The sequence below is a fragment of the Rhinolophus hipposideros genome, assembly GCF_964194185.1.
Source record: "Rhinolophus hipposideros genome assembly, chromosome: 16".
Taxonomy (NCBI): Eukaryota; Metazoa; Chordata; class Mammalia; order Chiroptera; family Rhinolophidae; genus Rhinolophus; species Rhinolophus hipposideros.
Window position 1 is genome coordinate 60,305,681 of NC_138062.1, and position 24,525 is coordinate 60,330,205.

Sequence of the window (24,525 nt, forward strand, 5' to 3'; positions counted from 1 at the left end):
GGCCACAGTCCCAGCTAGTGCAGGGCTGGCTGGCAGGGGCCCTGCGGCATACCCACCCCCACACTCATTTTCGTAGAGTTGAGCCTGCAGCCCAAGCCCAGCCCTCCAAACTGGGACCTCTGATCTTCAGGGTGTGAGGGGACCCCTTTCTAAGGGCCTGTCTTGGACGGTGGGCTCTCCCTTGGTGGGAGTGTGGGGCCTCATGGCAGAAATAGAGTCACAGGCAGTCCCAGACCCCCTTTCATGATTTTGGGGGGCTCCTCTGTTGTCCAGGGTCCCAACATGGGGTGGGAAGAGGGCGCCACAGAAATTCATCCCCCCACCTCCCAGGCCAGACAGAAAAGTGAATTCAGGCCCAGCCCAGGGCCAAGGAGGCTAGGGGTGTCTGGGTGAGCTCGGCTGGTGCCTGTCCTGGGGGTGTCTCAGGAAGGTTCTTTGGATCTTGGGAAGTTGGGATATACTCCAGTGCCCCACTGCCTGGGGCAACAAGACTTGAATTGACTGATTGTCTCTCTCCTCTGAACAAGACACTTAGGAATTCATGCTAATGTGAAACCAACCAATCCAAGATGGCAGTGGCAGCCCCCTGTGCCCAAGAACCAAGAAAAGGAGGACCTGTGGGCACAGGCGGGTAGCATGTGGGTGCTTGGAGGTGGGAACCCGGTCTTGGTGCTTAGGCCCTACTGTCTGCCTTCTCTTTCCTCCCACCAGCTGGACACAGACCCTCAGAAAGGGGGAAATTAACAGAGCAGCGCAAAGGGGCCCGAACAGCGCCATCGGGCACAAAACACAACAATGCACATGGAACCCAGGGCTCCGGCCCCATGCCCGTCCCCACCCCCCACCCCTCCACTTATTACATTATCATCAAGAAAGATTACATTAGTCATGCATCAAATCAAATTCCATTGCGTCTTTTTTCATTTTTCTTCCTTTTTTTTCTTAAATTACATTTGAACACAGAACACATAGAATAATAAATACTCTTATAAGACATGACTCCAAAACAGAACACGCCAGAGAACACAAAGGTGTCTCTCTCTCTCTCTCTCTCTCTCTCTCTCTCTCTCTCTCTCCCTCTCTTTCCTAAAGGACCCGTTTAAATAAGAAATCTGTAAACGCCTGGTCCTTTACTCTCAGTCTCTCTCTTTCCCGCTCCCTCTGCCTTTTGCCTCTGACCTTTCACCTCTGACCATCACCGAGCTTTCCCTGCCCCAACATTCAATATGTCTCCCACAGAACTCGTCAAAGAAATGACATACCATCGTCTGCAAAATTATAATTTAACGGTATAAAGCTTCAAGTCACGTATTCCAAAAACTAGCTAAGGATTTTTTTAATCACATAAACTATACATTAAATATTTTGAGGTATTTCAGAGAAAATTGTCAAAGGCTCAAAGGAGCTGTGCTGGAGGCGTCACTCCCTGCGTGGAAAATGGTCTTTGGTTTGTGACAACCAGCTGGGTGTTGGGGACAGGCGGTGGTTCAAGGGGGTTCAGGTTGGGTTGTGAGCCTGCTGGAGGGGCTGGCCAAGTTGGGAAGGAGGTATGGGAGCTGGTATATGTGTGTGTGTGTGCACGTGTGTGATATGAAGGTGTTAGAAAGGGACCCAGGAATGGGGGGGACGCTTCTGTGACCTGTGTCAATGGGGCTTGACCCCATCTGACCACAGTTCACCATCACTAGAATGTTCTACAACCAGAGGGATCCCAAGACAATTCCTAAATTTCCAGCAAGGGATAGAACAGGAGGGTCCTGGCCTCTGACCCTTGGGCCTTGAGTGCCAGAAAAGCAAGTGACTTGCCCAGAAGAGGGTGTCGGAGAAGCCCTGTCCCCTGCAAGCAGGTGCTCTGGCCAGTGGGGCGTAGGTGTTAGCGGGGCATGTGGGGGGGGGGGGGTAGAAGGAAGGGACTATGTCCAGCTGTATTTGGGAGGAGGGGTTGGTTGCTGAGCGGGAATGGGGACTCTTTTAGGATAATTTCCCAACACCCACGGTTGTAGAAGCATCACTCAGATCCAGTTGCTTACAAAGCCCGGACAATAGCGAGTCGATAAGGACAAGAGAACATTTCACACACATCTTTGGTTCAAGAAAAAGGCACTCATCGACCTCACTATTCTCTCTCTCTCTCTCTCTCTCTCTCTCTCTCTCTCTCTCTGGTGTGTGTGGGGGCGGTGGCACCTGGAGGGCAGGTTCCAGGGCAGGGTCTTGCACACACTGTCGGAGGCAAGGGAATTCTAGCATCCAGCACAATTCCTTGGGGGAAAATCTTTGGTATCAGACGTGATTTTTCCAATCACAGACATGAACATTTGAGTGAGGTAGCCTTTACCTGGGGGAGGGGGGCATTTTACTAGAAACGTCTCTTGCATTCTCAAGGGTTGGGGGTGGCCACCTCCCTGGGAGGCAGGGGAGGGGACTGGGTTGTGGGGGGAGAGGTTCCTTCTAGCCTCCAGATCTTGAACCCCGAGGAGGCAGGTTCTTGGGATCCAGCTGCCAGCCAGTCTTGGGGTCACCTGGACCAGACGAGCAGGGGAGGTGGATGGGGTGCTCATCTTCATTTCTGACCCTTCTTTCCCCCTTCTCAATTTTTTTTCCTTTTTTCTTTTTTTCTATTTTTTGGCAAAAAACAGAGCAAGTAGATTCCACCTTCTTCTCTGAGGAGAGAGGTGTAGCAAAGCACAGGTTCACCCCGTCACCCCTTCTGGCCCAGCAAAGCATCCCCCAGTGCTGGGGAGTGGGGGGTGACTTCCAGAGGGTTCCAAGCAGATAGCAACGCCATAACCCCAGCACACAGGGGGCTCTGATGCTCTCTCTGGGTCTGTGGAATCCTCTGTGGAATCTGGATGTCTTCTGTTTCCTATGGTCTGTCTCTCCCTGTGTGTCATTCATCAAGGTGCCTAAAGCTAAAGTGAACTGACAGAGGGGTGGGGGGGAGGCGTCTGGAATTTACCCGCATGTTTGAGCCTGCAGTCCCCTCCAGTCAGATAGGGAGGGAGAGGGTGCTCGCTTGTGGGTGCTGGGCATTCGCTGCTGCGGGGTTGGGGGGGGTGTGTGGGGTGGGGGGGCCTCCCCAGACGTTAAGGCAGGCAATTCTTGGCACAAGGAAACCTGGCCGCTGGGAGGGGCAGCTGGGTTCTTGGCTGTGGGGTCAGTTCTGCCAGCGGATGGGGTTGGTCTTGGTGTGAGTGGGGGCACCATGGGGATCCGGCTCCACGTGGCGACTTTGGAAGGGGTTGAGTTCTCAGGGAAGGGTCCACGGGAGGAGAGTGGGAGGAATCCTCCTCCTGCCTCCCTCTATGGGGGCGAGGGGCTGGCGAAGGAGGAGTTCTTCTTAATTTTTTTTTTAAATACCCGGTTTATATTTCTAGTATGTGCTTCTTGACCCGCTTTCGGGAGGACATGGTGAGCCCTGGTTTTCCGGAGGCCCCTGCGCGTCCTGAATTCAGAGGGAGCTGGGAAGCCCCTTTCTGTCACCCCCGACCCTCTGGGGGAGGGTGGAGGGCTTCCTTTGGCCTGGAGGGGAGGAGTGGAGGGAGGACAAGGGCCCTTTTTGTGCACTTGGGCTGGGGGGGTGTGCTGCGTCCCCTCCCTGGATGTGGGGGACCCGGACAGCACCTGCAAAAGGCGCCCCCTGGGGCGGGTCTCCGGACCTGCAGTGTGGGGTGGGAGACGTGGGAGGGCAGCGCCCAGGCGGTGGAGGCAGGGAGGGCGCGGGAACGGGGCGCCTCAGGCTTTGGAGAAGGTGGCGGTGCCGGCGGGGCCCCCGGGGGCCGCGCCGGGCTCCTCCGCCCAGCGGTTCATGCAGCGGCGCCGCGCGTTCATGAAGAAATTGCTGACGGTGTTGAGCTCCAGGCCGAGCTGCTGCGAGATGGTGACCTGCATTTCCTTGGACGGCCGCTTGTTCTCCTTGAAGATGGCGATCAGCGTGCGCCGCTGCAGGTCGGTGAACACCAGGCGCTGCTTCTTGGGCTGCAGCGCGCGCTCCTTCTGCTGCTCCTGCTCCTTCCGCTTGCATGCTGCGGGCGAGTGGCGGCGCGCCGACCGGCAGGCGACCGGGAGACAGCGCCACCGCGTGGCCGGGCGACAGCAGCACGGGAAAGACGGACACAGCCCAGTGCAGAGACAGCGACACCAGGAAAGCAGAAATACGGGAAATGCACAGAGATGGAGAGACAGCAGAGGGACAGGGCCGAAAGACACAGGGACACACAGAAATGTGAATAGGACGGGCGACATGGAAGAGACCAGGGGCAGTAAGAAGGTAGTAGAGACAGCAAGAAATGGAAGGAGAGGGGAGGGCCGACAGTCGTGGGAGAGAGCGTAGAGGCACAGGGAAGGTGGATGGAGGAGTGGGGGTGGGGGAACAGGACAAAGAAGGGGACACAGCGTGAGCACACCTCCACAGGCATGGACCATCACCTCCAATCCCCATTCTGCAGTCTAGCCCCCTCCACCCCCCACCCCCGCTCATATCCCCAAACCTCCACCCCAAAGAGTACAACAGTTGTGTTGGTGGCTCCCCCTTCCCTTCTGCAGCCCACATCAGGGCAATGTTGGGGGAGATGACACGGAAGGTCTCCATGTGAGGTAGCTGGCTCAGTGTAGACGGGTGACAGAGGCAGTTAATTAATAGGTCCTTGGATGCGTCACAAATCGCAGTGACCTCCCCCTAGAGTGAGGGGGCAACCAAGTTCTCAGAAGGGTAGTGACAGTCCATGCTTCCGTCCTTGGGCTGTCCTCTGAGGCCTGACCTCCTTAGGGACCCTGTATTAGGCTGATATTGGCTTCCACAGACTGATTTCAATATCTGAACCCCACCTCCAGGCCTGCCTCTCCCACTGCAGACTGAGACTCAGACTTGGCCCCCATCAGGTGCCCAAGGGGCCCTGTGGAGCTGGGAGGATCTAAGAAGAATGTGGGGGTGCAAGACCACCCCTGCCTTTCGCAGAACCACCTGGCACAGAGCAGGGAGAAGCTGCAGGAGGCTGTCCCATGGCCAGTAGATGCTTGTGAAGGGGAAACAGCAGCAGCTTGGGTACTGGAGCAGGGCTGGCCCCTACGCTCCTGCTCTCCCCTGCTCCAGTTCCAAAGCGGACTCCCTCCCCCAGCGCAGTGGGGATCAGTGGGTGGAAAAGATGGGCTTCATCAGACGGGCTGGGGGAGGCTTGTGGCATCAGCACAAACTCTATCAGAGTCTCAATTTCTCTGTCACATACCAGTCCAGGATTGTGGGTGCTGGAGAGCCTGCCCTGTCCTGCCTCCCCATCTACTGCATGCCCCCAGTGACTTCCCCGGAAGTGACCAGGAGTGCAGGCTATTGTCGCAGATCCCCCTGCCAGCCTCAGTGGCCTGCTGGGACCACACACGAAGCTGGCTTATTTTTGTTCTGGAACAGTCTGAACCAGATGGCATGCCAGATCAATGTCCGCACATGTCCGCCAAAATAGATGAATGTTCCCTGTGCTGTGGCTCACTTCTCAGGGACAACAGGTTCTCCCGTGTCACCTGACTCACCACTTCACTCTCTATCTCCCTCTGACCTGGAACACACAGCACTTCTTATTGGCTGTTTCAGGTTTTATGATTAAGTAAGAGTGATGGCTGGAGGTTACTGGACATTTTAGAAAAGGCTCTAATGAAAGAGAGAGAGAATAAACAAGAAAAGTGGTGGAGGCGAGGGGCACGATGATCTCAGAAGAAACAGACAAATCGGGCAAGCTATAATTAATATTCTCAGAGGGGTACAAGAAAAACACTGTGTCCATGAAACAGGAACAGGATGCTGTTCAATAAAAAGGACAATGAAAGGGTCAGAAAATGCATTGGAATTTAAATATATAATATAATAGTGGGAATAGAATCAATGTAAGGATTGGAACATAAAGTTAAGCAAATATTCCTTGAAACAGAGTAAAGCAGATGCAGAGATGGAAAATGAGAGGAAGATGATAATAAAGTTAGAGGATAACTTGAGCAGGTTTTGTCAAGAGGCAATCTATCCAAAACTAGAGAAGGAAATTGTCAAATAAATAATGAAAAAATAATGCAGGATTGAAGGGCATGAAAATCCAGTTTAAAGGAGCCCAAAGTGCTCAGCTCAGGGAATGAAGAAGACACTCCCTAAGGCTCATCCTTGTGAAATTTTAGAGACCCAGAAAAAAGAGAAGATTGTTAAAACCCCCAGAGAGGAAAGCCATATGATGGACTAAGGATCAGAGTGGCTTTGGGTTTCTCAAAAACTAGGAGACAGTGGAACAATGCCTTTAAAATTCTGAGGGACAATTATGTTCAGCTAGAATTGTATGCCCAGCCAAACATCAAGCATGAAGGTGGAATAAAGCTATTGACACATTGAAGGTCTCCAAAAGTTGACATCTGTGCACCCTATGTGAGAAAGCTGTAGGAGCTGTTCCATCAAAATGAGGAGGTAAATCAAAAAAGGAAGGTGTGGAATTCAGGACATGTGTGGTTCAACCTAAGAGAAAGGGAAAAGAGATTCACCCAAATGAGGAGGGGAGAAGCTAGAAGACAGCAGCACAAAGGGACCAGGGGCAAGGAGGGCAGCTCCACCCAGATCAGAGCAGAAGCACCAAGGAAAGTCTGAAGGGGAGATAACCTAAAATGTGTGGGAAATCCTACTGAGCTCATTTCACATTTTGTTGGGAAGTGTGGGAAGAATTTGTGATTGGAAACTACTAAGTCCTGGAAAAACAAACAGTTGTACACGAAAGGAAATTCAATCCCAGTACTCTATGTGGCTCAGCAATGGATGATATTCACTGAAATCATAATAATGTAAATAGTGAAAATTGACTTAGGCAAGAGTGTATTTTTAACTATATTGAAAAGTTGATAGAGAGAGAGAGGGTGTGGTAAGGATATGGAAAAATGGTGAGGCAAACCTGGGTGATGAACAGGGCAAGCAGCCTTTGTATACAAAATGGGAGAGCAAGAACATATGTTCATATTTTATCTGCATAAAAAATTGGAAGGAAATGCACGCAATTGCCTTGACCTCTCATATTTTCGGAACCTGGGTCATGGGAGGGGGCCAGGTCCCCATTCTTTCAAAGGGAAGGCTGGGTCTTAGGCAGTGAGACCAGAGGGGAGAATCAAAACTCAGCCCCAGACATTTAAATTCCAATGGAGTGCTTCTTTCCTACCCGTTGTAATCTTCAACTCATTCATTTATTCGCTCATTCATTCACTTAACAATTTACTCACAGACTCATCCTACATTTACTGTAGGGACAGAGATACAACTGCTCCTCAGAAAACTCACAAGAACTTCACATGTGTCCTATTTTTAATCCTGTAATAATTCTATAAGCGGAATATTTCTTCTTCAGTACTCAGTGAAGGTGAGCCACTTGCCCGGAGTTGTTCAGCAATCTCTGGCACGGAATTACAGGACAGGAATCAGGGTTGACTGGCCCAGATGGGGAGGGAGGTAAGATGCAGGTCGCCTCTTTCCCTCCTGTCTCCCCCTTCTCCAATCAAGTGCCCAGTGGGCACGCCTCAGGCAGAGGCTGGGGGAGGGGACGGGTGAAGCAGAGTCGAGAAAAAACTTCACGTTTTGTCGATCACAGCAAAAAGGGGCTCCGTTTGCCCCCCTCCTTCCTGGCATTCAATCTAATTACAGCTCGTCACAGCCTGAATCGATCCAGCCTCCAGTTGGAGCTGTTTACCACGAGCAGCTTTTGTCATCCTTTCCATCCCCCACAGCCCCCCAGAGTCTGGCCTGGAGGCCGCTGCTGCTGAGGTGTGTCGGGGGAGGCAGCCCAAATGCTCCCCATCAGCATCCCACCTGGCGCACAGGGTCACCCCCACCAGCTCCAAGGCCACTGTAGTCCCTGTGCCGCCCAGGGCAGCCCCAGGAGGAGGGGAGACCGTGGGCATGAGCCCCTTTTACCCAAGTGAAAACTGAGGCTGGAAGAGAAGGACTGACCGGGGAGCAGGGCAGGCAGCGGGAGCTGGCATAAGAAGCCCTGGACTCACGGAGGCACCGACCAGCAGTGTCAGACCGCACAGCCACTGCCATGGCCACCTCTTCCATGAAGCTCTCCACTGGGGACTGCCACCCGCAGCACCTCCTCCACGCCATCAGCACCAGCACCTTTCCCGCCGTCACATACAGCACCGCCACCACCACCTGTGCCACCATCACCTCCATCAACAGCGCCACGGCCATTACCCTTGTTTCCGTCGCTACCTGGACCTCATTTCCGTTCTCATTGCCTCCCCCACTTGCATTTTCTCACCTCATTTCCATCACCTTTCTTATCTCCACCGTCGTCCTCCGGTGTTTGCTTCACTTCCATCACTATCCCCTGCACCAGCACCTCCACCCACCATCTCCTCCATTATCAGCTACATCACAGCCCCTCACAGGGCTCATCTTGCGGGTACGTGCCCAGCACAGGAGGATTAGGCCCCTCACCAGGAGTGGCCCAAAGACCCTCACCACCAAGCACAGTTGCCATGACAGCAGGAGGAGGAGCCAGCCAGGTTGGCTAGTGGGGTTGTTTCTGGGGGGCAGGGGTGGGGCACTGGACGCGCTCTGGGACCCTGGGGGAGTCCGTCCCTTGCAGAGCCTCAGTCCCCTCATTTGCAAAATGGGGACACTCTGCCTCCTTCAGACATATTTTTAGTGCAGGTCAGCTACTGCAAGCCCTCCCCACCTCACTCAGCCCCTCCCCCTCCCCCTGCCTCCCAGCCAGTAACCTCGCGTCCTCATCTCCCACCACTGGCCCTCACTCTGCTCGCCCTCTGCTGTCACACCGGTCTCATCCTGGGCATGGTCCAGCCTCAGGGCCTTTGCGCTGCCTGTCACTCACTTCTGCCTGCATTGCTCTTCCCCGTTTCTCCATTGCTCCCTCCCTCCTTCCAGCCTTTGCTCTGTGAGGCCCACCCTAACCCCCAATTTAATACTGCAACTCTTTTTTCCCCCAACCAATTTTTCTTTCTTTTTTTTTTGTAGCACTTAAAATGATTCACGCACCCTATCCAGGGGCCAGTCGAGTAAGGATTTGGGTCCCAACTTTCTCTCCTGTCCACCCTCAGTGACACCAGGGACTGAAAACTTGATACTCAGAACCAATGTGAGACGCTCATCTCGGTGCCGGTGCCAGAGCGGCACCCCAGCCTGTCTTCCCCACTGCTCCCAGTCTTTTTGGAGTCCAGACATGAGCAGGGTCTGGGGCTGGCTTCTGGGGGCGGGCAGAGGTTCTGGGAGATCAAAGGCGACCCAGAAGACATGGAGATCCCATTCCCAAACCAGCCCCCTCACGGCGCCCAGCAAGCACGCTAACGGGGGCCTTTCGGTAGTGTCTGGCCCGCGGTTCCCGCGGCGACCGGCAGAGAGCAGCCCTCTCAAAGCAGCCCAGGCAGGTGGGGCGGGGCCGGCTCATCCATATTCCAGGTGGGGGCAAAGGGAGGTGAATGGGGGGCCCTCAAGGTCCAGATGGAAGTCCTTTCCTTTCAGACCACCAGGGACTTGCCCCCCCAGCACCTGTCTCCTCTTGCTTCCTGCCTTCCTGGAAAGTTTCTGGGCTCAGCAGACCAACCCCACCCACCGGGACCCCTCCTGAGGCCCTCGAGGGGGTCCGACCCCACCCCTCGGGAATTACTAAACAGTGTTGGCCATCTGAGACGGTTTCCTCAACTAGAAAATGGTCTTAATCATTGTCTCTGTCTTGTCTGGCTGTGGAAAAGCATTTAGCCAGAAAAGTGCCGAACCTGATGGGGAGGCTGGAGCGAAGCCTGGAGCTCCCATCTTGGGGTCCCTGGAAAGAGCTCGGCTCTGGGCCCCACATGCTGAGAGGACATGAATTTCTCCCCTTCTAAGGACAGGCCTCAAGCCTCAGCACCTCTCCTGGGGTCTTCCTGGAGTAGGGTGTGATGGAGAAACTGAGGAAGGCAGCAGGGAGATGGGTTGCCCCAGCCAGAGAACTCCTATATATCCCTCAAGGCCCTGCAGCAGTGGTCTTTCCCCCAGGAAGCCCTTCCCCTCACCCCAGCAGAGCCCCAGCTCCCTCCTCTGGGACCCCCAGCCCTGACCCTGTGGGGCCAGGCCTTGGCTTGAAACCCCTTTGTTGTCCAGCATGGAGTGGGTCCACAGGAGATAGCAGGCTGGATATGTTTGTCCAGTGACTGGTGCCCCTGGTGAGCCACCCCCATATGGGGGTGGGGCAATGAGGGGACTCAGCCCAGACTCAAAGACCCTGCCCAGGGAGACCCAGCCAGCCACTGCCCTGGAGGGCCAGTGGGACCCCTGGGAGCATCGTCAGCAAGGAGCACCCTCTCCCATCAGTGACGAAGTAGTTTGGACCCGCTGATACGGGCATGCAGGAGGGAGCCCCAGATTTAGTCACTCCTCAGGGAGTCAGATAGAATCAGGTATGCACTGGAGGTCTACCTTCTTCTGATAGACCCCCATCTCCTCCCCTCTCCTCCTTCTCACTCCTCCTCACTGCTTCCTGCTCCTCCTCCTTTCCCCTTTGCCCTTCCCCCCTCCCCTCCTCTCTTTCCCCCTTTCTGCCTCTCCCTCCCCAGTCCTATCCTTTCGTCCTCTCCTGCTCATCCTTCCTATCCCTGGTCTGGAGCAGGTTGGCTGTGTAGGTGTCCATCTGTCTGTCCCACCCTTGCCTGGTGGGGCTGCAAGGGGGCCTGGCCAGGTGGAGGGTGGTATGTGGACGAGTGTTGTGTGCCATGCGCTTTGGCACAGTGGGAGGTGTCCACACATAACCAAACCACATGCATGTGAATGTGTTACAGACACAACCTGTGGTGGTAAGAAGGGCCATCCAGGGAGAGGGGGTAGTGGCGTGGGCACCTGGAGTGGCAGCGGAGGACAGAGGCCTGAAATAGCTGGTGGGGGAAGACCCAGGGGCCAGCAGAGCTCAGCATGCCATTCGCGTCTAGCTGGCCTTGGGGACACACAGTGTGGATGCAAGACGGGAGGATGTAGTGTGAAGGACAGAGGGTGGGATGTGACACGACTAGGTGTGACGGTGGCTGTGGGTGGTGTCCCAGCAGAAGCCCGCTGAGTGCATGGGATGCAGGCTGTGTCCATTTAAACCGCCCAGGACGGTCCTGTCTGCTTACCCGCGGCTGGCTGCCCACCCGCCCCCTCAGCATGCCTAGGCAGCAGGGACACCAGGCCTGGGCTCCATGGGCCGAGCGGCCTTGGGCACACACTCCGTGGACATTGGTTTCCTGGTTTATCAAGTGGATGCTGTGCCCCATGATCCTGACGTCCTTATCTGTAAGTGGGGTGACCGTCCCACCGTGCAGGGGCCATGAGATCTGTGCAGCAAACACTGAATGATTGGGACCCTGCAACACGTCCCTCCCTCCCTCCCTCCCTCCCTTTCTTCTTTCCTCATACATTTACCAAGCACCTACTGTATGCACTGTGCACGAGGCAGTGCTGGGGACAGCTGTGAGCAAGACAGACGCAGCTCCTGCGTTAAGGAGCCACAAACTGACGTGAAAGCCACGTTGCTCTAATAATCACAGAGATAAATAGAAACAACCAACTTGGCTCCAGAACACGGCTGCTGATGCTTGTCTCGGAGCAGTGGGGCAATGGAGGCCTATTTGCGGGGAAGACATGAGCGGGGCTGGGCTCCAGAGGCCTCCTTGTGAGGACAGACCTGGGCATGGAGGGGAGAACTGGAGACGGAGCCTGGGCGGCAGAGACGGTGGGGAAGAGGGAATAGTGAAGCTCAGGGGAGGCAAGGGGGCTTGGGCTAAAGTGGCACCAGGAAGATGAGCACCGCGCCCCCCATGAAGGCTGGGTCTGACAGGGAAGGACAACAGTGGGAGGGTGGCCCCAGAATTTGTACATGGGGGCACCTGCATGGTTGTCCTCATCCCTGAGACAGTGTCAAACTGTCTGGGCAGCATCTAAAGCCGCAACCAAACCTCTTGTCTGTCCCCCCCCCCAGTGTCTGTCCACCTGAGGACTGGATGGGGGTGTGGAAGCGAGAGCTGGAGCTGGCTGTCCCTCCCCTCTGCCCACCTCCTGCGCTCAGCTCCAGCTTCACCGGAGCAGACAATTCAATACGGAGCCAGGTCTCCGACTGGGATGATGACCGGTTTCCTTGGCGACATGTCCCGCCCCTGGCCACCAGCTGGCCAGCCCCAGATGTGGGGAACATTGATGCCCCCACCCTGGTGGCTTGTCCCCACTGGGCTGAGCTGACCTCAGCATCCCCCACTGGCATCCCCAGGCCAGAAAAGGTGGGTGACTTGCTCAAGGTGACACAGAGATTACTCTGAGGGGCTCCTAGAGCACTACGTGTGTCCATCCTCTTTATCCACACCCTGCACCCTTGAGGGAGCCGGGGAAGGGGTTCCCATGGGTGAGGGGGCAGAGTCAGTGCTGAGCCAGACTCCTGACCTCCGATGAGGACTTTCAGCAGCCCCTCATTGTCCCCACTCATCCGTCTGACACCTCTCCACTCTCTGCCCCTTCTCCCCATCCCCGGCCTACCTGGCCCACACCTCCCCTCCTGGCCTCTGCACACACCTTGGCCCCAACCCAGCCTTCAGGAGAGCCCTCCCCTTCTCTGCCCCTGATGGGATTTTAATGGCTGCATTTTCAAATTAGTTCTGAGCCTTTCAAAGACTTATCAGGGAAATGAGCATTTCCACTGGCCTCTGGGCTGCCCCTCCCAGGGGCTCCATCTGGAAGTTGCACTGCTGAGGGTGGGGGCACAGGGTGTCCACCAAGGGGAGCTTTCATGCTTGGACCTTCAGCCACAGAGGCTCCCCCTATTCAGGCACCCTCACACAGGGGCAAGCCACACTGGCACGCACACACACACACACACACACACACACACAGTGCTCTTATCTTTAAAAAAATGTTGAGAAGTCATAGCAGCTGGCAGTTGGAAATGGATTTGAAAAAGATGACAGGAAAAGAACCAGTGATAAGAAAAAGAGCAGAGAGGCCAACTCTGCTGAAAAGTGTGTGTATGTGGTGGTGGCGGGGGGGACCACAGCATTTCAATGATTGGGAAATAAATCCACAGATAAACTCACATGCCAAATGGTCCGCCCCAGATGTCAGCCCCAGACGTATTTACCGTGGCCAGGGCGACCACAAACCATTGCTGGGCGGGGAGGTGGCTGAAAAAAGGAGGAAATGGCTGAAGAGAAGAATATTACACAGCCAGCAAAAATGACCGTGAGGAGCCCTCTTTCCTGATGTGGAATGTTCCGGTGTCTGGAAGGGGACAAAATCGGATGCTCTCCATTGTGGTGGTTCCCCCCCCACACACACACACACCTTTTTTTAAAAGAAAACTAAAAGGATGTGCTTTTGCAGCAGCTGGATTCAGTGTAACCTTTCTCTAGAAGGAGAAATAGAAACTGGTTTGCAGAAAGGAGGGCAAGGGAGGAAGCCCTCTTGCTTCGTTTAAATCTGGAGCCTGACGAACGCGTCCGTTTAAAAAATACTACAGCATTTTAAAATAAGAGGGACAGAGGGAGGTGGAGGGAGAGAGCAGAGGCTTTGTCGTTGCTCTTGCTGCGTAAGGGAGCCTTTCCTGCCCCGTCTGGACTCGGGAATCTCCTCCATTTGGGGGAACCGAAGCGCCGGGGAAACGACGTGGCCAAGTCACCGGCCTGCGCCGCCGCCCCACAATCCCTCCGAACTTCTCTGGGCGCCTGGCCGGGCCGCGGGACTCGCTCCCGGCGCCTCTCCTCCTGCCCTACCCCCCCCACCCCCCCACCCCCCACCCCCCCACCCCCCACCCCCCCCACCCCCCACCCCCCCACCCCCCCACCCCCCCACCCCCCACCCCCCACCCCCCCCACCCCCCACCCCCACCCCCACCCCCACCCCCGCTCCATCCCAACCCCCCCGTTCTCCGCCCCATCCCCCCCCCCCCCCCCGAAGTCCGCCTCAAGGGGTCCGCGCCCCCAAGTCTGAGCTCCCGGCGCTGCGCCCCTAACGCTCGCTAGGAGCCCACAGCCCACCGCACCAAGCGCGGAGGGAGACAGCCCCAAAGCGGCTCCCACGGGGAATAGGGCCGGATGCCGGCGCCTGTCGTGGGCTTCGCTCTCCTGTGGAGCGCGCGCGCATAACCCTGAGGCCCCGGCCCCAGCACGAGGGTGTGCAAGGCAAGGGTCCCGGGCTCCTTACGACCGGCGGCATGAGCCCAGGGCCCGCCAGGCTGCGGAGGGCCCATGCACGCTCCATTCTTTCGGGTTTAGGCGGATGTGGAGAGGCCCACTGGCTGGACCCCGCGGCTGGCTTCCTTAGCACTGAGGGGTGGCGTTCGCTTGGTGAGGAAACTGAGGCACGGACATCCTCCCAACGCACGGTGCGGGTGCGCAGGAGCGCTTGGACACGCGTGGAACCAGGTCCCCTATGCACCCACTCCCGTCACTGTGGGTGGATGCGACGCACTCCCAAGCCCGCACCGCTAGGAAGTAGGGTCAGACAACACCTGCCTCGACGCAGGGGAAAGATGGTCCCACAAGCCCACTGGGGGTCGTATAGGTGATTCCCAGCAATCTGCGCAGGTCTCCGGGAGACAGAGGGGGATCTTCCTGATGGCCTCGAATATGCCAGACCAGAAAAGGGTCCTGTGCCGGAGTCTGCGCGCTCCTCCCAGTGGGAATATGGGCGTCCTGTGCGCATCTAAGCTTGTGTCCCCTGCACCTCTCCAGCAGCCTGAGCCAGTCCGACCCCTCTCCTTGTCCCTGTTTCCATTCGCTGTGCATCTGTGGCTTTGTGGGTGTGACTTCATAGGTCTGAGGGGCCCCCCACCTCCCCCACATCTGCCCACATAGCAAGAATCCAGCGACAGGAAGGTCCCATTTCCTAGCCCCATCCACAACTACTGGGCAGAGGGGAAACTGAGACTGCAAGGTGTCCTGGGGCTGGCCAAGGTCACGTGGGTCTCCCAGCCCAGCCTCTCCCCTCCCCCACTAGCGCTGCCTTCCTTATTGATCAAGGGCCATGTTTAATTAAAAACTTGATTCAAACAGCCTGAGCTCCCCTGATTAAGCCCGGCTCCCGCTACATACAAAGAAACAGGCAGCTTGCAGGGGCCCAGCCTCAACCCACACAGCCGGTCTGGGCTTCCCATCCCCAGCCTCTCTTCCGGGTTCTACCACTGCCCTCCCATATCCACACGGAACAGAAAGTTAGGGCAAGGAAGTCTGCGGCAAGGCCTTCCTCCACATCTTCCTCCACATCTTACGGCTCTGGAAGTCCTGTGCCCAGATGCTAAACAGAGGTGGGGATGGAGCCCCAAAGTGACATAAAAAGTCCCACTGGGGAAGAGGATACCTGGGGTGAGAGCAGAGGCTGGAGACCAGCAAGGAGGAGGTGGTGGCAGGTGGTGGGTCATTCAGACTAGAGTGGTGATGGTTGATAGGGAAGACGCACAGGAGTGGAAGAGAGACTAAAAATGAGAATGGCTCCGTCTTCGTTAGTTCTAGGAATTTATGCCTTCAGAATAAAGGAGCCAGAGGCCAGCTCCAGCCTCTTGCCTTGCAAGCGGCTCCCCCAGACTCATCTGTGTGCTTCTCTGTGAAGTGGGGGTGACCCTCCGTGTCTCTCAGGCAGGAAGGGATTATCATCGGCCTAGCACTCACCCAGAGGGCTGGCTTTGAGGAGAGGGCACTTCGCCAGGAAAAGCAGGGTGTGGGGACAATTCTGGTGGCTTGGAGTTGGCCAGGAGGAAGTTGGGACCTGGGCCCTACAACTCCCTTTGCTGGTCTCTGGTGTACCACGTGAGTACATAATCCTGCCACCCTCAGAGGAGCCTGGAGAACAGGCACAGACCTCCCCAGATGCCACTGTCCACTCACCTATGGTCACTCAAGCCACCGTAACTTTAAAAGCCACCCTCCTGTATCCACTGAGCTGCCCCCTTCCAGCCTTTGTCCCCAGTGGCCACCTGCCTGCACGCCAAGGCAGGTTTGTAGATCCAGCAGATTCAGGGGCTAAGGGAGCTGTAACCTCATTTGCTTTTGGGAGCCCGGTCTGCTCCCCCCTGTGGGAACAGTCCCCACTTCACACTGGGTGTGTGGCTTTGGCAAGTGCCTTCCTTCCTCTCAGCCTTGGCTGGCTTGCTGGTCGGTAAAGTAGGCACAATAACCCCACTTGGCTAAAGGTCATCCCACATGATTCCACTGCTCATTCCTGGGCTGGCTGGGGCAGGTGGGGCTTCCACCTCCCAGCTGGCCCCTCTCCTCTCCTTCCCCATCAGCATGAAGTGGGTGGAACCAGAATCACTGAACCTGGGCAGGGTCCTGGGGCAGCCTCAACCCAGGTCTGTAGTCTGGAAGAAGGAGGCTGGTTTTGAAGGGACCTAGAGTCACGTGCACAGCCCCATATGGCTCTGGCACACACAGTCCCAGAGACCCAGTGTCCCCCTACTCCATGCATCCCTACGGGGGCCTAGTGTTCCCTCCAGTCCCCAGAACCCTCTAGCACCCCCTGCCCACTCTTTGTGGGTCCCATTGAGCCCAAGCTGCTGCTAGTGACCAGGACCCCCCTGAAGATGATAAGTGGGTGTGAGGGGGTGATTGAGCAACATGGCCTTAAGGTGTGGGGCCTGTGAAGGTGTCTTGAGGGTCTCCGTGGGGGGAGGGGAGAAGGCTCGATTAGAATAACCTCAGCAAGCATCTGGTAGCTGGCATCTGATTCTGTCCATTTCTCAGATGAGGAGACTGAGGCTCAGACCCTCTCCCAGGCCGTGTGGGAGCCCAGGTGAGTTCCCCATGCTAAGCTCTCCTGGAATGTCTTTTCTGGGGGACGGGTCTATAAGAGGCGTGGCCTCTTTGCAGTTCAAAGTTAGGTTTTTACCATCCACTCCAGACCCCCAGCCCCTGGCCACTGCTCTGCCCACCTACCACCAAGTAATGTCCACAATCACTGCGACTGCTCCCATCAGCAACTTCCAGAAATGGCTCTTTCCCTGCCTCAATTTCCCCCACTCTGGCCTCCCTCTTCCCTCATGGATTCTGGTCTCCCGAAGGAGGAGAGGGCCCTTCTTTCAATTGCCTCCTTCTGATATTTTATTTTATACACATTTTTTCTGATCGGTTACAAAAAATATTTTTTCTCTGGAGTTGCAATTTAAACAATATTTGAAGCTGGCCGAAGCTATCGACCCAGAGACGGTGATGAATTAGAGACGGTAATTCGAATTCATCGACCGCCCCGCCCCCCGCCCAGGAGCCCGCCGCCCCTCCCCCAGCCCCTCTCCTATAATTACTGTTTGAGACAGCGGGGAGGTCTTCGAAGAGGAGGCGGCTAGGAAACTGCCAGACTTCGGGTACCGCGGGGTGGGGTGAGGTCCCCATGGGATAGGACTGGCCTTGAACGAACTAGCGGGTCCCAGAATCTACAAATGTTAGACTCAGAACCTCGCTCCCCAATGCACACATTTTATAGATGAGTAAACTGAGGCACACAGAAAAGGCCGTCGTTGGGGGGCAACAGGTTGAGGGACCCTGAGGTATACTTGGTCAGATTTCACAGGTACCTCATAGAAACAAAGAAAGCAACCCTTCCCTCCTGGGCCCCAGACCTCGGAAGGAGAGAGGAGTGGCGAGTGAAGAGGGTGGGTGGGGGGAGACCCAGGACCAGTGGACCCCACCCAGAGGGGCTGCAGCCCCCCAACTCTCACCTCCCCTCCCTAGGTCTCTCTTTGTCTCTCTCTCTCTCTGTGTCTTTCTCTGTTTCTGCTTCGGTCTATCCACTTCTGCCTCTTCATTTTCCTCCTGTTTTTCTGTCACTTTATGTCTCTCTCTCCCTCCGTGTGTCTCCCTCCCTTCTGGTCCCTTTCTCCTGGCCACAGCGCCAGGACAGACACCCCGCCGCGACACCTCCGAGGCGGACAGGCGCGCTGGCCAGACTGGAGGGCTAGCCTGGCGATTCCCGAGGGCGAGGAGACTGTGGGCAGGCGCTCGGCTTCGCTGGGCCGGGGCTGCGGTCAGGGGAGGAGGAAGGGCGGGGAGCCCTCCCTGCCGGGTTTGAAACGTGCGGAAGGGGAGCGGGAGGGGCGCCTGAGGCGCTTGGGGCTGTGGCTTGCGAAGTGGCGCATTTAGGACGGGGATGCGCCCTACCGCCTCTCCCCAACCCGCGCGATTTGCCGCCACTTAACCACCGCTTTTCATTTGCGCAGCGACCGGAACTAAAGGCCTCTGGGCCCGTGCCTAATTACCCCCAGGCCCTTGGCCACTTCTCGCATCCCAATCGGAGCCCTAAGCTCTGGACGCGCTCCGAATGCTCCGGAGCTGTGGCGGGAGCCCAGGAGCCGCACACGGACCGGCGGGTTGGTGGGGTCACCACAGGGGCCTAGGTGGGAGGAGCGCAGGACAGGCCCCGCCACCCCAGTTCATTATCCCCGGTACTGCCAGGCCCCGCGTCACCCTTTCCACTTTCCCCTGACAGGGCGACGGTTCCTAATCATTTTCCAAAAGGGGAAACCGAAGCTCAGAGAGGTGAGACTGCTCCTGGACCCGCAGAAGTCAGGGAGGCCCGGCTGGGACGCTGACTGGCCTCAGTTTCCCCATCTGTAATTATACTGGCAGCCTGAGGGAATCCCAGACTTGGACGGCAGGACACCTGCCAAGGCTGGCACTACCTCCTGCAGTGTCACCTGCAGGACTTCTCACCTGTGCTTTGTCTTTTTGAAGCCCTGGCCTATCTTTTGGGTGGCTCCAAAATGTGCAATTGAGATACCACCAATGGGCCATGTTAGCTGCATAATGTGACAGTGAGAAAAATGGAAAGTGGCATGTGTTTTTTGGGGTATACCCATGTTGGATTCCATGTCCCCGAAATACATGTGCTGGGGAAGAGTGGAAGGTGGCCAGTATGGCTGTATGTCGAGTGCCCTGTGTTACCCGTTTGATGTGTACCACTTAGTATCTAACGCATTCGGGCTATGCCTTTGGCCAGGGAGTAGGGGCTGTGCTCTCTGCTACCTGATGTCACCTACACTGTACACGTCTGTGTGTTGATATGATTGAGTGTCCCTTTCAGCACACCTGGTCATTGCATGTATCATGGAGAGCAGGGCAGAGTCGGTCCCGCCCTTACATAAAACTGTCCAGGTTCCCGGTGCCATTTCTAACATGTCACAATGACCTCCCTGCACACTTGGTCACCTGCCACATATGAAGGAGAATTTATTTCCCTATTCCCCCAAAGTGGAGAATCTAAGAAGCCTATAAGTGGCTCAGCTAGTCACCTCACTCCGTAGAAGGGGAAACTGAGGCTCCTGTGTGGAGCAGCCTCCCTGGCTCGTCCACTGTGCCTGGGAGGAATGAACACAAGACTCCTCTTCTGCCCCATGGCGTCTCCCTCTTCCCAGCCCTGTGCCCAGGCAGGGGCACAGCCATGGCCCTCCGGGCCTCCCTGCTCCACCGTGCCCAGTGTGAGCCCCAGCCCACTCCATCTAGCCCCACCACCCTGTACGCAGAGAAGCAATCGATCCAGCGCCCGCGGCAGCTATTGTCCCCGCGGCTGGGGTGGCTGCAGCCTCCTCCCCCTGCGGCCAGGGAAAGAACCCCCTCCCAAGCCAGGCCCACTGCAGTGACAGTGGGCGACTCTCCTGCAACCCTACATGCACCCAGGAGAAGGGCCTGGCCAGGCCGCCTCTCTGGGGGCAGGTGTGGACCCAGCTGTTGCCAGCTGGGAGGGAGGTGGGAGTGGGGTCCCCAGGGTGGTGGGGACTGAGTGTCAGTGTGAGTGAGACAGAGACACAGAAGCAGAGAGACTGACATAGAGAAGGAGAAAAGATGAGGAGGAATAGGAGAAAAACGGAGAGCATGCAAAAAACAAGAAGATACCAGGTTGCTCCGACAGAGAAATGAGAGAAACACAAAAAAGAAAAGAAAGGCGGGCAGCGGGGCGCGCACCCGGGCCAAAAGCAAACGCACCGGCGGGCGGCGGGCCGGGGTATGAAGGCCTCGGGACAGTGCGGACGAGGGTCCCCCGGGCCGCCCCTCCCCCGCCCGCTCTCGGGTGACCTTTGCCAGCGGCCGGAGAGGGGGAGGGGGCTATCGATCGCGGAGGCCGAGCTACAAAGATGCGCGCGCTAGGGCCGGGGGTGCTGAGCCCCGGCCTGGCCCTGGCCGCCGCCGCGCCGGTGCTCGGTGCGCGATCCCGGCTCTCTGCCCCGGGGCTGGAGGCGCTGCAAGGGGCTGTTCTGGAAGAGGGGAGTGGCAGCCCGGAGCTGACAGTTGCGGCGCGTTTGGGGCGCAGCACCCTCACCCCCCCACACCCACACACCCCACACAATGAGCGCCCCTGCAGACTGCGTCTTCGGGGAGTCTCGCTTCCCAGAGGGGCTGGGCGGGCGGCTATGGGGGCAAAGGCGGCACGACCCCTTTCTCCCTTTTGGCGACGGTACAGGCGGGCAGGGTCGCGGACCACGCTCTAACCTCCGGCAAGGGAGCCCCGAGGCGGCTGGAGGGCCGCACGGCCGCGGCGGGGTGCCGGGGAGCCCCGGCCGGCGCCCGGGGTGGGCGGCGCGCTCCGCGCTCCTACCTGCGAGGCGCAGCGCCGACATGCGCTGGAACTCGGGCTCCTGCAGCCACTTCCACATCCTGCGGAAGGTCTCGCGGCCGGACTTGAGCTTGCTCCAGGGCTTGGGGTTGCGCAGCAGGTCGGAGAGCGTGCCCTGCGAGCGGCACAGGATGCGCTGCGCGAAGATGGCCTGCGGGATGCTGTAGCGCTTCAGCTCGGCCGTGATGCGCTGCGCCACCTCCTTGGTGTTGATCTCCTCCGCCGCCGCGCCCGCCCCGGGGCCGCCGCCGCCGCCGCCCGCGTGCGGCCCGTGCGCCCCGGCCGCCGCCAGCCCGCCCAGCGGCGCCAGCAGCCCGGCCGAGCCCCCGCCGCCCGCGCCGCCCCCGCCGCCGCCCCCGCCGCCCCCGGGCAGCCCGCGGGCCAGTGCGTCCTCGGCGCGGCCCAGCAGCGCCGCGTGCGGCTCGAAGGCGGCGGGTGGCAGCAGCTTGTCCCCGGCCAGGTGTCCGGGCGCGCCATAGGCGGCCAGCGGCGGCGGCGGCGGGGGCTGCGGGGCTCCGTGCAGCGCGGGCGGCAGCGCGTTGGGCAGCGGCGACAGCGGCGACCCCATGGCGGGCAGCTCCTTGCCGTAGGGCCCGTACAGGTGGCCCACAGAGGCGAGCGCGGCGCGTTCGTCGCGCATGAGAGTGAAGCTGCCGCTCACGCTGGCGGCCAGGCGCTGCGGCGGGGGCGGCGGGGGCGGCGCGGGCGCCGGGTGCGGATGCGCGTGCGGGTGGCCGCTGTGCGCCCCGGCCGCCGCCGCGTGCGGGTGGAACTTGTCGGCCACCGCCGCGAGCGGCGGCAGGTGCTGCAGGGGAGTGAGCGTGGTGTAGGTGCCGCCCAGGCCGGGCGCCTCGCAGGCCATGCCCATGGTCGGGTGCAGCGGGCCCGCCAGCTCCCCACGGAAGTCCGCGCCGCTGCCGGCGCTGCCCGCGCCGCCCGCGCCCCCGCCGCCGTCCAGCAGGCTCGCCATGCCGGCCACCAAGCCCGGACGCCCGGGCGCCACCAGGCCGCGGTGCTGAGCTGCCGCCGAGCGCGCGTGGCCCGGGCTCAGCAACTCGCCCGCCTGCGCGTGGGCCACGCCGTGCAGGCCCCCCAGGCTCTCCAGGCTCAGCTCCATGCTCGGCCGCCCGCCTGCCGCGCGCGCTCAAGGCCAATGCATGGCCCCCGCCCGCTCCCCGGCCGGCTGCGAGCGCGGCCACCAGGATGTGGCGGGGAAGCCGCGGCCGGCGGCCCGGCCCGGGTCTGACGTCAGCGCCCCCGCCCACCCGCTCCCCTCGCCGCCGCCTCCCGCCGCCTAGCTCTCTGCCCGCCCCGGCCCCCTCGAGCGCCAGGCCGCTCGGAGGGGGCCGGAGTCGGGGCACCTGGGGTCTCCCGCCTCAGCGACCGCTCCGGCCGCCTGGGGACAACGGGAGGGGGTCCAAGGACAGACTCTGGCGAGGTGGGGCTGGGGGCTTCCTCTCTGCCTGTGATTCCGTGTCTCTCCGCAGGAAGGGTGCTTTCCTACCTATCGCCCCCAAGTCCCTCTCCAGGGGTTGTGGCTGCTTAGCTGCCTACCATCCACGTGTCCCCCTCCACTCCCAGCGCACAGACCCCAGGCAGTGGGTCGCTCTGCAAGCTCAGCTTCTTTTACCCTCAGGCGCAGAGTCACAGCCCCTTACAGGACCTCTCTGGGGGGAGTGGTGCAGAAAGAGGGGTCCTTAGGGCCTGCTTGCCAGGGTGCTTGGGTCCGTTCCTGAGTGTGGGCACCTGGGCCTTGGTTTCCCCAGCTGTACAATGGAGCACCTGGTTTCACGCGTGCTCCCAATTCCAGGTCCTCCTTCTTTCTTCCAGTCCCAGGGTGGGGGTGCTTTGGAGCTGACGCCTAAAGAGCCCCTGTCCCACTCCAGCACTGCCAGGCAGAGGATGTGGTTCCTCTCTGCTTCCTAAGAGGTTCCTGTTTCAACCCCCGCTTCCCCAGGGTTTCTGGGTGGGGGGAGCAAAGGCCCTTCTTTTCCCCACCTGGAGACAGGTGAGTCCCAGGGGCCCCTGGGAACTGGGATATATGGGGGACCACCCGCACTCAGAGAGACCCCCAGGTGGTCCCTCCAGTGGGGCCAGATGCAGGTCAGGGAAGGGGTCCAGAGCAGCCAGGTCAGACCCCAAAGGGTGCCCCTATATTAAGGGCAGGGAGAGAACCCCCCAAATCAACCCACCCCTTCCTCTTTCTCCATGATATCTGCCTCAGGGGAACCTTTGCCGGTCCCCCAGAAGAGGAAAGAAGGTTAAAGCTGTTAAGGCCTCTGCTGCAGTCCTCACGCAAACCATTTGAACACCCCTCCCTCCACCTTCAACCCAACTCCCCCCAACTAGGAGATGCAGCTACACCTTGGGGACTTGGCTATTGGAACTGCAAGTCTGCAGGGTCCTTTCTGTGTCTCAGTTTCCCCTCCCTGCCTGCCCCAGCGGACAGCAGAGCGCTTCTGTGCTGAGCTGGAGAGGGTGGGCGGTCCCTGTGCGCCAGGGAGTTGGGGGCCTGCGTGAGCTGGACCCAGCCTGGGGGGATCAGACAGCAGAATGGCCTGCTCCACGTTCTGGGGTGGGACGAGGCTAAAGGAGTCTCGGCATTTAGTAACGGCCTATTTCCCCGGACACATACTCTCCTGACCCAGCCGGGTGGGGGAGACACTATATCTGTTTTAGGACCAAGGTAGAGAGTGGCAGGGGCAGGGCCCCCCCTTCGTTCTCCTGTTCTGTCAAGTGTAACACTGACCGAGGTCCATGGGCATTTCAAGTCCATGGTTTATATACAATTTCCGGTTTTAAGCAATTACACCCATCTTCCATGTAGGAAAATAGAGGTGGGAAAGAGGGGAGGGTATGGACAATGAAATATCCCCCTCCCCATGCAGATTCCAAGTCTGGGGGAGGTGTTCTGGCTGTGCTGAACCCTAGCCTGGGTCCCCCAATTCCACCCTCCAACAATCACAGATAATTAAAAATAATCGTGGGATTTAAAAATCAATCAGCCTCATAAAATGAGCCTGTCCCAGGGCCAGAAAGCATGGATCAGGCGCGAGCTGGGGGGGGGGGTTCTCTGTACGTGAAAAAACAAAGGTGGAAGGACGCACCCCCAAATGTCAACCGAGGGGTGCTCCTTGGGGGGTTCATGGTCATGCAGCCTTTTGCTTCCTTCTTTCTATATTTCCTCCAGCTCAATGATCATTTTTATCTTTATAACAAGCACGTGTGGGTTTTCTGTTCTGATGGGGAAAGCATCCATTTTGAAAGAAAAGAGGTGGACTAGTGGCTTTGAGAAGAAGGATCTCCCCTCCCCTCTGCTGCCTCAGGACCCCCTAAGATCCCCAGCCTTAGACACGAGTCTGGACCCCAGGAACCAGCCCCAGCCAGGTGCAGGGAGGCCCCCACCCTCTGAAGCTGGCCCTGACTTGGACTCGCCCGGGGAGAGGGTCTCTGCCGCCCGCACAGGCTGCGCTCCCACTGCGAGATTGAGCAAAAATTTCCCAACCTCCAGAGGGGGAAGAAGGTGGCCTCGTGGAGCCCCAGAACCAACTTCCCCCACCAGCCGCTTCTTAGTAATTAGTAAAATAGGATTGAGCCTGCCGCGGGCGGGCTGGAGGCTCGAGCCTGATCGATTTGGGGTCATTAGGCAAATTGCCGGCCGCGGAGAGGTGGGCTGGATGAGGGCAGGGCGCCCCCCATTCTCGCCCCTGCGGGGACCTTGGCCAAGTCGGGCAAGTTCTCCCGCTTCAGCATTCCCTCCAGGAGGACTGGAGTTGAACCCCTGGCTCCCGGCTGTGCGCTGCACGGTGCTTCCGCGGGCGCTGGGCTGCCCCTAGCCAACGCCCACCCTCTCTGTGTCCAGCCGCCGCTTCGGAGAACCAAGAAGCTGTAGGCTCGGGTCCTGCTAACTCGGAGGCTCCGAGTGTCCTGCGAGCGGCGGGAAGACGGGCTGCGGCGCGGTTTTCCTC

The 24,525-nt window shown here is 58.5% G+C and overlaps 1 protein-coding gene across 1 annotated transcript; it reads right to left on the reverse strand.

Moving 5' to 3' along the window:
• Positions 1-3,644: 3,644 nt before the first annotated feature.
• Positions 3,645-21,674, reverse strand: ONECUT3 (one cut homeobox 3; the record flags this gene model as incomplete). The annotated part of the gene is made up of 2 exons (XM_081077114.1): positions 3,645-4,022; positions 20,540-21,674. The coding sequence occupies 2 exons, from the start codon at positions 21,672-21,674 to the stop codon at positions 3,733-3,735; spliced, it is 1,425 nt and encodes a 474-aa protein (XP_080933240.1). The 3' UTR covers positions 3,645-3,732.
• Positions 21,675-24,525: the final 2,851 nt, after the last annotated feature.